We start from the raw sequence: 13,398 nt of genomic DNA, 5'->3' as shown, positions 1-13,398 counted from the left end.
TCGAGAAGCAAAGTAATTTCACTGGGCATGGCAACCCACTCCAGGATTCTTGCCTGGAGAATCTCAAGGACAGAGGAGCCTGGGTACAGTCCATGGGGTTGCAGAGAGTCAGACACGACTGAAGCGACTTAGCACACACAGATGCATGATGGTAACAGTGAGAACTAGAATCCTAAACAACCAACAACAAAGGACTGCAGTGAGTGTTTGACATGGAAGGATTTTTAACAGCGGGTGACAAAGGAAATACACACACACACACACACACACACACATCATACCATATATAATTTTTCTAATGCACTTGCAGACTGATAGGAGAAGATATCCTTGGGTGGAATTATAAGTGCTTAAATCTCTGTGTGTGTTGAGACAGACACAGAGAGAGCGAGGAAGGAGGAGAGCAATGGGGGGTGATGCTCATCTGTATTTGGTGGGGTTTTTTTAACCTGCCTACAGTTAACAAGTGTTTCTTTATACCGTTAAGGGTTTCTTAGGTTTAGTTTTTAAATCAGGCTCAAATCACTGTACACAACAGGATTTCATTTCTGCAGAAACACAAAAAGTGTATGTGTATGTACACACAGGTACACAAACAAAGTCAGACAGACATGCACCATCACAGCAGTGAGCATCTCTGGGGAAATTACACCTGATCTTTATTTTCTTCTTTATGTTTCTAAGGTTCCCTTTTCTCCAGTGAGTATCTATTAGTAAGTTAAGAACACACACAATTTTGACGGGAAAAGCACACTTCTTTTTTCCTCAAGCAGAATGGAAGAAAACCCGTTGGGTGTGCCTGATTCTCACCTGAGAAACTTTAAAGAAAGAACTGTTTCCAGCAGGGACGGCACTAAACAGAAGATTCTGATTTATTATGGATGAACGTAGCAAGTTAAAAGCAAAATCATCTCTTTCCTATTAAAATGTTAGTCTGCTGTTATGATTTCTGGTTTCCATTCAAAGTTCATTAATGTCCCAGTTAAATAATATTCACTAGAGCTGGAAATGAAACGGCATGAAACACCAGTCACTGCTTACATTAAATTTAGTAAACTGTACCTAAGTCAAGTTATAAGACATTTAAACTCTGTGGATCAGTGATGGTTAAGTTCCTTCCTAATATCTGGTCACTCAGCAAAGAAAGCCTCTTTAAGACCGTCAGTACTGGAGGCGTTTTCTGTGGCTAAGCAGGTGACCTGGATGCTGCCATTCAGAGCAGCCGTGGTCACACCGGTGCAGAGCACCTGCCTCCCCACAGCTGCCCGCGGCCGCCTGATGGCAGCCCGGTCCTGCTGAGCAGGAAGGGAGCTGCTGACGCTGCCTGTGCTTTTAGAAGGCAGCACTGGGGTGACACGTGGTCCAGTGGCTGGGACTCGGGGCTCCCAACACAGGGGCCCAGGTTCGACCCCTGGTTGGGGAGCTAGATCCCACATGCCACAACTGAAGATCAGAAAGACAGAAAGAGGAAGAAGAGGAAGAAAGAAACGGCAGCGCTGCCTGCCCAACTGGACCCGCTCAACAGGCTCCCGTCCGCTGTCACTTCCTACAGAAACAGGCACAGAAACCACCCGGAGGGATAACCCCAGGGTTCTCAGGCCCGAAGAAGCTATTCAGCCATAAACGAAACTGAAAGAGAAGACGGTGTATTAAAGGAACCAAACCCAGAGTCTGCTAGATGACGCCTGGGAAACCAGCAATCTCTCCTTTCCCACAGGCAGCTGACAAGGATAGCTATCCGTGGGGTGCGACTGCCTGGCTGGGGTAGAGGGGGCGCTCTCCCATCCAGGAAGAGAAGAGGTGCTGAGGCTGAAGTTGGGCTCTCGGCAAGTGCTCAGGAACTCCGCCCTCGCCCTGCCAGCACAACTGCTCTGCTCCAGGGCGCCTCGCCCATCGCCGATTCCACGTCAGGAAACCTGCCACCAGAGCCCTGCTGTGACCCAGCTCCTGTTTGCTCAGGCTTATTTGCCCACGTGCACAGAACTGGAAGGGAAATGGGTCACATGGCCAGCACACGGCAGGAACTTCATCCAGAGACGACCTCCCTTTAATCACCTATTTCATTAAGAAAGAAATGTAATTGTCCCCTATGATGTCCCAGTGCCTAGAATATAGATTTCTTAAGCCTAGACTCATTTCCGTAAATCTGTTAAGTACTGTATCAATATGTTCACCTGGGCGACAGCCGATGGAGGCTGCGGTGAAGCCTTGTCAGAGAATATTAAATTCCATCTCAGCAGTGCTTAACATTAAATTCCTCATAACGGAGATGATATATAGGTGATTCAGGAATATCAGCTTTTCTTGTCTTGTTATATAACTAAGCTATTTTACGGTTCAATAATTTTCAAATATTAATGAAGGAAGAGTGCCAAAGCAAGGTAAGAAAGTCAGAAACACTTCAGCCTTATCGGCACAAGATAATTCAGCTTATACTTCAGAATCTAAGAGTTATGAACTCAGAACCGAGCCCCCAATAGATGTTAGAATACCTGAGCATTAGTTCTTAACAGCCTTCTTTTTTTTCTGGGGGATGGAGGCTGGTTCCAAACCTGGATTTGACTTTTAAAAAATGACAAAATTTTCTCTCCAGAAAAACGCACATGAAATTTTACATAAAAGTGCAAAGGGTTCAGGGCATATGACACTGATTAATGGACCTGACGTTAAGAATCACAGGTCTGAGGATTATTTAACATCTTTAATTTATAAAATTTCCTCTATCTAGCAATTACAAGTGATCTAAAATCGAAATCAGTAAGAGACAATAAGTCTCCCTTGACTCAACCCAAAAGTCATCTTCCAGAGCATTTCACTGGTTACAATTCTTCAGGGAAAAAAAAATAAGGACTCGTTGGTGGTCAGGTGGCTAAGACTCCAGGTTCCCAATACAGGAGGCCTGGGTCTGATCCCTAGTCAGGTAACTAGTGGAGAAGGTGATGGCACCCCACTCCAGTACTCTTGCCTGGAAAATCCCATGGACAGAGGAGCCTGGTAGGCTGTGGTCCATGGGGTCGCTGAGAGTTGGACACGACTGAGCGACTTCCCTTTCACTTTTCACTTTCATGCATTGGAGAAGGAAATGGCAACCCACTCCAGTGTCCTTGCCTGGAGAATCCCAGGGACAGGGGAGCCTGGTGGGCTGCCGTCTATGGGGTCACACAGAGTCGGAAACGACTGAAGTGACTTAGCAGCAGCAGCAGGTAACTAGAAACCCATGCTGGAACTAAGAGTTCACTCACCACAACCAAAAAGCTTCCACAGCCAAATAAATAAAATACATATTTTAAAAAACGTAAAAGAGCAAATCCTTAGAGAAAAAATCTTAAACTTCATATACTACTCCAGTTTAATAAAATAATCCTTATATGTACACGCTTCCTAAAGAACACATGAGTGACTACCATATTCCGAATCACCCACAACGGGAAGCAGGTAGGAGCAGAAACGGAGCTGGCTTCTCACCTGCGGCGAAGGCTGAGCACATCACGAAGAACATCCCCACGGCGATCCTTTTCAAGGATGATGGGAGCAGGCCGTTTCGTTTCAAGATGGGATCAACTAGTTTATCTTTCAGGGGAATTAACAGGAGGATGAGCACAGCATCGAACATGGTCAGCCAGGCTGCCGGAAACTAGAATTTGGAGATGCAGAAGACACGGCTTATTTTTCTGCAGTGTCAGCAGCTGCTTACTTGACAACTAACGTCTAAATGAGAAAAGCTTATTTCAAAAATAGCTCATTTGTATAAGTATGACCTCCTAGGAAAATAGTCAGTCTCAAGACATTGGATCTGAGGAAAGGCTTTCATTTCTAAAGGGATGTGATTTGGGTTTTCTGTGCTTTCTGGGGGAAGAAGAAACAGGTTAAATATTCATGTTTAACTGACAGTAGCAACTTAGTTCGGGCTTCCCAGGTGGCTCAGTGGTAAAGAATCTGCCTGCCAAGCAGGAAACGCAGGTTCAATCCCTGGATCTAGATGATCCCCTGGAGAAGGAAACTGCAACCCACTCCCGTATTCTTGCCTGGAAAGAGCCTGGCAAGCTACAGTCCATGGGGTCGCAAGAGTCGGACAAGATTTAATGACTAAATAACCACCACAAAGTCAGTTTAATCTAGTAAAGGACATAACCAATGGAAAGACAGTTTCAGAAGTGAGTAAAAATTCCATTTCAATAGAAACATGTTTAGTTCAAGCTACCTATATCATTTACAAAGTATCTGTGATTGGCAGAAGAAATTCTGTCACGTAAACCCCCAATGACAATTTTCACATCATTTCAATTGTTCTCACCGTATGAGGATTGGTTGTAATACTGGAAATTTCTGGAATCTTCAAATGAAGACTCTGTAAAACATACGTCGTCTGCATCTGGGTGTAAAAAGCAGTGTCATTACACGTGCATGGCTGTCACAGGCCTGCAGTGAGCTGCCCCGCCCCCAGACTACTCTGTGATGAGACTCGCAAAGGTTAGGTTGGCAAACGGGCAGGTCAATCTCTTGGCCACCATAAAAGTCGTCTGGAGGTGAACTTTGAAAAAGAAGTAACGACTACCCCAGTGAGAAATTAAAAGGTGGGGCGTGGAAAAACAAGAGGTATGCCCATTCTTAGCTTCGTTTTAAAAAAGGTTTTCAAAACATTTTAGTCCACAAAAATGAGTCCATAACTAACATCAAGATTCCAAGATCCTGGAGACTTATGGCAAAGAAAGCAGGGAACCCAGGCACTTGAGTGCCAGGGCAGTGTTCAGTCGGGGGAAGAGAGGAAATGAGACCTGAATATAAAACTCACTTGAAAATACACTGTCCAGTAAGGTATCAAAGCCAAGAAAACGGGGACAATCTTGACAAGAGCTTTCACATCTTCCACTTTATCTTCTGGGAATGGCCCTCCTCGAGACATCTTACATGAATCAAACAGACTGTGTTTAGAAGATTGCTGAAAGACTCCAATGCCTTCACTTTGGGAAATAAAATGAAGGAATTAGTTTTCTTCCACCCCCAGAAATCAGTTATTTGGTAACAAATTAGGTTTGGGGATAGGAAATGAGCTTGCTGCACTGAATCTGCTCAAACCCCCTTCCGTTACCTACTAATTGTCGCCCACCCAATGTGGCTACCCAGATTACTCCTCAAAACAGGGAGACGTCCGTAATCAGCAGATGGAAGCGCTTCCCAGCCAGAGTGCAACGCTGGCCGCCATCACGGTGGGATCACCCAGCGCTGTCTGGAAGGTGGCCGACCTCATCCCCAGCTTTGTCACACTGGCCACTGGTCCTGTGGTGTGGAGGAAGCATGCAGCTTCATCTGAAGCTGGTGACACCTACATCAGCTACATCACCGGGTGAGCATTTGAAAAGATGACTGTCCCGATTGTTTGGACCTTAAATTAGGCTGTTTATCAAATGTCAAGACTCGATGACCAACACTAAACTCTTACAAAACTGAGCTGGTTTACTGTATTGCAGTCACACCGGTGTGACTGGGAGGGAGGGCTCTGTTACGGCAGAGAAGACACCAGCTCTTCTCTTAAGGAAAAGCCGAGGCGGGGAGCGGGTGATGCTCCTGGTGATAACCTGACGGTGTCACCTGGGGGAAGATGACAAGAGTGCCCACTGGTGAGCCCTGATCACCACTCTATCAGGCACCAGGACACTCATACTAGCATCCCCCTCCCCCCGCCGCAAGGAGGAGGAAGTCAGGGCACAGAGAGGGTAAGAAATGTGCCCAGGGCAACACACCCAGGGAACGGGGCCGGGATCTGACCCCAAGACGGTCCTGGCTGTAGAACCTGAGGTCCTAATCACTGTACAGCCACCTGTCCCTCTGCTTCCTCCCTCAGGCCTCCCTTCCATGCTCCGGCCCATCGGTCACAGTCCAGAGCTCTCGGCTGGCTCTGGTACCAGGAGGCCTTCTGGTCCTGGCTCCGGTGCTGGCAGCCCTGCCCACTCGCTCACCCTGGCCTGCCTTACTACACTATTTATAACATGCACAGGCCCCAGGTCTCAGAGGTACCCAACCCAAAACACTCTTAACAGAGATACATGCTCTAAGGCCCTTTGTGGTAAAATAGGGAAAAAAAAAGAAAGTTTTAATTGCACACCCTTCTCTAAAACCAGAAATAAATTACCATTAAGAATGCTTGCAATTCTGGGACTTGGATATAAATGGGAGCTGTCAGCTTTCTACTTTATAAACTCCCAACCCATTTGACTGAGTCTCCAACTACTGTGAATAATTTTTGTCTTTTAACACTGACATTTTAAATCTGAACTTTCTGAGCAGGGAAAAATTGAAAACTATAAAATTTAAACCAAGTTTTGGACAGAAAAAGTAAATGCAACAGACATTTATTGAGCACCTACTATATGCCTCATTCTGTTTCTGAGTGCTGAGGAAACACACATAAATAAAAAAAGATACATCTCTTGTCCTTATGGAGCTGAGTCTGGTGCGGAAAAATACTTAGAAAAATACACTTAATGTGAAAACACTAAATTCCAAACATATTATTATTCATACTTTTATTTGAAAAAATTCATAGCTTCTCCTTTTTTTTGGCCAAAGGCGTAAAGTCCCTATAAACCTAATATAGATTCTATCAGTGATTACTACATCATACTGCCGCTGCTTCTCTAAATACATTCAAATGTCAAACAGCAAATTCACTTCACACAGAGTCATGCACACAGGTTGCTGGCTATAATGCTTATGTTTTCATATCATTAAAGTATTTTAAAAACTATTTTAAGTCACTACACATCTAAAACTTTGCCCAGGGCACACACATTGTTAATGTTATTATTCTGTAACATACAAGGGTCCAACATGGAGCCACAAGTCACCAACGGCAAGGCACACAGACAAGTACTCCGAGACCCCCGGCCGAGGCTGTGTGTGCAGCTGTGCACCCTCTCCCGGGAGGAGGGGCGGGAGGTGGGGCTGTCAGCTCTCAGATCCTCAACTAACAGAGGCTAAGTCTCTCACAAAGGTGTGGCACTGTTTCCACTCACCAATGAACTGAACTGACAGGCATGGATTTCATGTCTAAAACAGCATTAAAACATCTTCAAAACAGAGACCCCCCCCTCAAAAAAAAACAAAACAGAGACCACTTAGAGCAGAAAGAAACTGGAATTGGGCCAGATGAAATCAGCCCCATAAATAAGGGAATGCTGGGTGATGCTGTGCTTCCTTCGCTTCTAGAGAGACATTCTGCAAAAGCATCTTCATCAATTAGTTACCACTGACTGGCCTCTTATCAGCTTACAAGGCCTCACAATGATCCTATGAGAGGGGACCTCTCCAACTGCACAAGGAGAAGGCGGCTCTGCAAGGTCATTGACCTGCCCAAGATCAGACAGCCCCAACTTGTGCGTAAGGAGAGTACAGTCAAGAGAATTTGCCAGACCTTCATCTTCTCTACAAGCTGGTCCTCTTTGAATTGTGCCAAGGAAGACATCAAAAACCAACATAAAGGGAAAACAGATTCCCAAGTCCCAGTAGTCTTTACCACGCCATTTGTGCATCAAAACCCACATGTCCACAAAGCAACAGTGTCTTCTTGCACAGGTGTACCAGGTTATCACCCAGAAAGACACTCTGAAACTTTAATGATACATTTTGCTAGTGGGTATTTAATCTATAGGCCAAACATCTGGGATCTGAAACCATGCTTTTGCTGAATTAAAATAAGGCCCCAGGAAAGCACTACTGCCGGCTGCAGAGGCAGCAGGGCTTCAATTGTTAAAAATTCTTCAGTGTGGTCTCACCATCAGCTGCTCTGAATTGAGTCTGAACGCAACCCTGAATGAGTCTGTGGAGGCCCACCCGGGGACAGCTAAAGCAACCACAGGCGTTGAGCCTGGAGCGAAGGGGCAGGGCTGTGGGAGCTGTTTTGGTACAGCTTCAGATCCACCACGTGGGAGGAATATGAGACATCTGTGATGGCCCCAAGGACATAAACAGGATACAGGCAGACAAGCCACGAGGAGGCAGACAGACGCGGGTCAGTCTGCAGAACATTCTTGCAACAGGGGCCCACCTAGTGGAGGGGCAGGAGGCTCCCCAGGGCTGAGCAGTCCCTCTCTGACTCAGAGACTGAGCACCCATCTCAATGCCCATCTTGATCAAGATCCCTGAGAGGCTCAGCTCCAAATGGTCCTAAGGACTTTTCTGGGGGTGATGGACACATTCTACGTTCTGACTGTAGTTACCTGACAGAATAAATCTGTCATAATTCCCAGAATAGTACAGTTAAAAGGCAAGTCTTTTAATACACGTTAATTTACACGTCAAAAGTAACACCAAAAATTTCTGAGGGCTTTTTGTGAGCTAAGTTCTGGACTTTTCTTCACTACTCTGCAACTAGGGTGACCGAACTTCCGCCAGAGCTTGCCCAGGATTCCCTGGGACCCGGGACTTTTGGCTTTAAAACCTCAGGTCGTGGGCAGACAGTGCTCCACCTGGGAAGTCCCGTGTTAACGGGACGACGGCCTTACCCTACCAGCATCTTAATTCTGCTATCCTGTCCTCAGAGAGCGGCTGACGTAACCACTGGATGATGGCCCGCGCTGACCTGCTCAGCTGCTGGCCCTGAAGCGGGAGGCAGCGGCTCACTGCTTATGGAGCACAACATGCATCTACACCTACAAACTAAGCAACTGCTCGGTTCCTGAGCCAAAGGACTGTCCAGGCCTTCTAAAACAAAGAGAAACGTATCAAGTTTAACACTCTCTTCGGTGCCCTCGGCAAGCCTCTGTCTTTATCCTCTTTACACAACTAAGCAGGCATGGGCCTCCGTCTACGTCAGCAGTAAGAGGAGGGTCAAAGTGCAGGTCAGAAATGAAAAAGCGGGAGCCGGGGAAGGAGGGAGGCCGCTGGCTCGTTTTTAAGATGGAGACGGGACACCTCACACTCCCGGCACCGCTGCGGGACATTTCAACTCCAGCCCCATGGCCCTCCACGGTTAGCACAGGATAGACAGAAGCGAGCACTTTACTTTAGAGTGGCTAGTAAGTCACGTGGAACCGTCTGTGATGAGAATAAAGCCGCTCACCCGCTAGGACTGGGCTCCCTGATGCGCTTCTGGGGGCGGCAGGAATACACCAGTATCCTGAACATGTCGGTGAAGGCGCTGCCGTCGGGCGGCTTGGTGATGAAGAAGGTCTGGCCGCACAGGAAGACCACGAAAGCGACACCGATGCAGACAGCGGGGATGGCGTAGCCGGTGACAAAGCTCACGTTCTGCTGGATGTAGGCAATGCCCCCCAGCGAGACGATCGCTCCCAGATTAATGCTCCAATAAAACCAATTAAAAAATCTTCGCGTGGCTTCTGGACCCCGATCTTTAACCTAAAATAGCAGGGAAGAAAAAGACTTAAACCCGTGTGATCACCTTCAAGGATGAAAAACATATATTATGTTTTTATATACATTGTTGTGTGTGTGTGTGTGTGTGTGTGTATGTACGTGTGTGTGTGTGTGTGTCTACGTGTGTGTGTGCTCAGTCGTGTCATTCTTTGTGACCCCATCAACTGTTGCCTGCCAGGCTCTCTTGTCCATGGGATTCTCCAGACAATACTGGAGTGGATTGCCATTTCCTCCCCCAGGGGATCTTCCCAACCCAGGAATCGAACCCAGGTCTCTTGCATCTCCTGCACTGGCAGAAGATTCTTTACCATTAGCGTTACATGGGAAACTCACTTTATACATATATATAAAATAGTATGATAAATTGATACAGCTTTCTATCAATTACTATTGTCATCATAGTCTTTAAGAAATGCAGCACACGGGAATTCCCTGGCAGACCAGTGGTTAGGACCTGCTTTCACTTCTGGGCCCCAGGTTCAATTCCTCTTTGGGGAACTAAGATCCCACAAGCCACGGCCAAAAAAAAAAAAGGGAAAAACAGCACCACAATCAAATGGTGTTACAGGTAAGCTCAAGGGTCCCTTGACAAAAAATGTGTTTTATACTTTCAATTATTACAGATTTCTTAAATATACTTAAATTCTACAGCATTTCTCAAAGTAGCTCCCAGGGACCACGTGCTTTGGGAATGCCAGGAATGCTCCTTAAAAATACAGATTCACAAGACCTATTATTATCCAGGACCAGCCACTCATCATCTCTGGGGTTGGGGCCCAGGAATCTGCATTTTAAACAACTTTCCAGAGAACTTCTACTCAAAGCCATATAGCTCCAAGCCTTGATACATCTGGAACCAGAGGAAAATTAGTGCAACTAAAACCACGTGCTGTTTTCAGACCAGGAAGCCTCTCGGGAAATCAAGAGAAGTTCTGATAAGAACAGGATTCCTTAAAGGTTCAAAAATCACTGACTTCCTGAACGCAGACAAACAGAAGTACCAGGTTACACAAGCACTTTCCTCAAGACCTACCCAGTGGGGGCCTGTCCTGGTGCGGACAAGACATTCTGCATGGGAACCCTGTAACATCCCTCCCTGAAGACAGCTTTTCACATCTACGTGACTTCCCGAGAATGTGCTTGAGCCAGTCATTTCTAGCCAGTTCCATCTCATAAAATGTTTAAACAAACCTCCTGGTTTAAAGGCTGATGCTGGATTGTGTACAAAGACTGCCAGGTGTTACTGTCTCGGGAACCTCTGTTCTCTTGTCCTTACATTACAGGTTATGAAAAGGTTGGACAATTCCTGGTCCAGTAACAGATCTGAATTCTGATCCACAGAGTAATCTCTTCTAAGTAAGAAAGGAGGTTCTCACTGGGGGCCTAAACAACCAGTTATGATGCACAAAAACCATCTTTTTAGCAGCCATATTATGTGATATGACATTTTAACTTCTATTTTTTAAGATCAAAGTACAGGTGTAAATACAAAATCAGAATCATGTGCCCCTCCAAAAAATTTTAATCCAACATGATTAAATATGCTATGGGGTCACAAAAGAGTCAGATACAACTTAATGACTAAACAGCAACAACATGGTAACAAGTTAATATGTGTGAATTATCTGGTAATCACTGTCTAAAACTGAAAATCTGAGTTTTTAAACAAACCTCACGTCATCAGAATGAGCTTAAACTTGACTCCCTTCCACGTCAGAAATGAACAGAGATCCAAGAACAAATGATGGCAAGACTAATGAGTGAATAAATGATTTGTATGGAGGATGTCTTATGTTTCTAATAAAGAGAGCTCCCTCTGAGGACACAACGCATTTGTTTATTTAGGCTGTGCCATGTGACTTCTGGAACTTATTTCCCCAACCAGGGGTTGAACCCATGCCCCTGCAGTAAAGGCAAGTCCTAACCACTGGAGTACCAAGGAGGTCCCCATAATGCATTCAAATGTCACTAAAATGGACTCAAATATTCGTGATCTCCTGGGAACAAACCAGGGGCAAGAAAAAATTGTAAGCAGGCCAATGGCTACAGAGAAAATGTAACTAAAGATAAGAAAACAAGTAATTAGGGTGGGGGACAAACTTAAAAGGGAAGAGGGCCAGTAAACAGAATATGGAAAATTAACACAACTTATGCATTAACTGAACTATATCAGGGCCCTTCCCACTGTCTATAGAGGCGCTGTGCACATCCCAGTGAACTTGGCAATCAACTTATTTGAACATCCAAGTGTAATGCACCCAAATTACTTTAAAAACCTAAGCCTATTACTAAAGCCCTAGATAACCACATAACCGGTAATTTTCTAGAACAAATGGGAAGCTGCCCTTGTAAACTGCAGATCACATGCCTCCGTGCCCTGGACTGACACCCTCAATTCATGTCGGTCACATTACATCACCATCTGTACCCCCGCCTCCCGCCTCACCAGATCAAGGGCAAACAAGACCATCATGTGACTGGTCAAAAGACACCACTACACCACTGCTGCAACTCAAAGAGCAGCTGCAAGAACAGGATCCTGTGCAGTGAGTCAAACAGAAGGCTGATTTGGAAAAATTCCTTTAAACACACACGAGCGCAACTTTTCTTTCCTCTAGGTGAAATGTAGCTTTGCTCTTGTTGTAAAATAAGTTCTTTCAGTCTGCTATTTCAAATACAGGATCCATCCTTTAAGAACAATTGTGACCTCTGAGAAAGGTTAAGCACTGGGGGAAAGGTGGGGCTGACAGAATTCAGATCAGCATCGCCCCTGGACTCTGTGGTGTAAGTCTTAATTCCGAAGCCAGCCAAGGCCGCCTCCTCAGAGCTGCATAGCCTGACCCCATTCATCTCTCCCTCAGACTGCTTCCCAGAAGCCCTGTGTCACAAAGGCGTAAGTGATAGAGAAGCCTAAAAGGTACCTTCTGCACATCACTCAGCCACTGAAAAGAATGAAATAATGCCACGTGCAGCTACATGGACGGACCTGGAGATTATCACACTAAGTGAAGTCAGTCAGGCAGAGAAAGACAAATGCTATGTGATATCACTTATATGTGGATAAATGAATTTATTTATAAAACAGAAACAGACTCACAGACATATAGGAAACAATCTTACGGCTACCACAGGCAAAAGTTGGGGGTGGCATAAATTAGGAACTTGGGATTAACAGATACTCACTACTATATATAAGACAGATAAACAAGGTCCTACTGTATAGCACAGGGAACTATGTTCGATCCCTTGTAATAGACTATAGTGGAAAAGAAACAGAAAAAGGATATGCATAAATGTATAACCAAATCACTTTGCTGTATACCTGAAACACAACACTGTAAATCAATCATATTTCAATCAAACAAAAAAGCTCCTGGGAGCTCCCTGGTGGTCTAGTGGTGAGGATTCAGCAGTGTTCAGTGGCCCAGGTTCAATCTCTGGTAAGAGAAGTGAGATCTAGCAAGCTGCAGGGCACGGCCAAGATTTAAAAAAAAAAAAAAAAAAAATCCTTAAAAATACAAATAGATTTCTTCAAACTCAGACAGGCCAGGAGATGCCAAACTAGCTCCTCTTGAAGAACAGATTACAGGCCTCATGCCCAGAGGGCAGGCTCCTGGCCATACCTCCCTGCACCTGCGGGGGAGGGAGGGGAGACTTCTGAAATCCCCTTCAACCAGCCGGCGCCTGGCACAGAGCAAGCACTCCAGCTGAAGGGTACCAACATTTTCGTTTCCACCGAGATACAATTCTCACTATAAAATTCACCCTTTTGAAATGTACCACTCAGTGTTTTTCAGTCTTCACAGATGTCCAACCACCACAGCTTTCCGAGTCCACCTTCTCATCACACCAGCAAGAAACCTGGTTCTGGTCACAGCGGCTTCCCCTCCCCCATTTCCTGACGCCCGGCAACCACTCATCTCTGAAGTCTTTATGGATCTGTCTATTCTGGACATTTTATATAAATAGAATCCTATGATATGTGGTGTTTGGTGCCTTGCATCTTTCAACAGCATGATGGTTTCA

At 45.5% G+C, this 13,398-nt stretch overlaps 1 protein-coding gene across 1 annotated transcript in view; it reads right to left on the bottom strand.

Moving 5' to 3' along the window:
• SLC15A4 (solute carrier family 15 member 4) overlaps window positions 1-13,398 on the bottom strand; it is a 29,340-nt gene that overhangs the window by 11,707 nt on the left and 4,235 nt on the right. Inside the window, exons 2-5 of the mRNA XM_040250585.1 lie at window positions 9,059-9,354; window positions 4,793-4,961; window positions 4,295-4,372; window positions 3,466-3,634 (exon numbers count right to left, since the gene is read on the bottom strand). Coding sequence (XP_040106519.1) covers window positions 3,466-3,634; window positions 4,295-4,372; window positions 4,793-4,961; window positions 9,059-9,354 — 712 coding nt within the window. The remainder of the gene's footprint in view (window positions 1-3,465; window positions 3,635-4,294; window positions 4,373-4,792; window positions 4,962-9,058; window positions 9,355-13,398) is intronic.

Source organism: Oryx dammah, unplaced genomic scaffold, assembly GCF_014754425.2.
Source record: "Oryx dammah isolate SB20612 unplaced genomic scaffold, SCBI_Odam_1.1 HiC_scaffold_12, whole genome shotgun sequence".
In the NCBI taxonomy this organism is placed as follows: domain Eukaryota; kingdom Metazoa; phylum Chordata; class Mammalia; order Artiodactyla; family Bovidae; genus Oryx; species Oryx dammah.
Note: the sequence above shows the minus strand (reverse complement) of the source record. Positions and strands in the feature narration are given on the sequence as shown.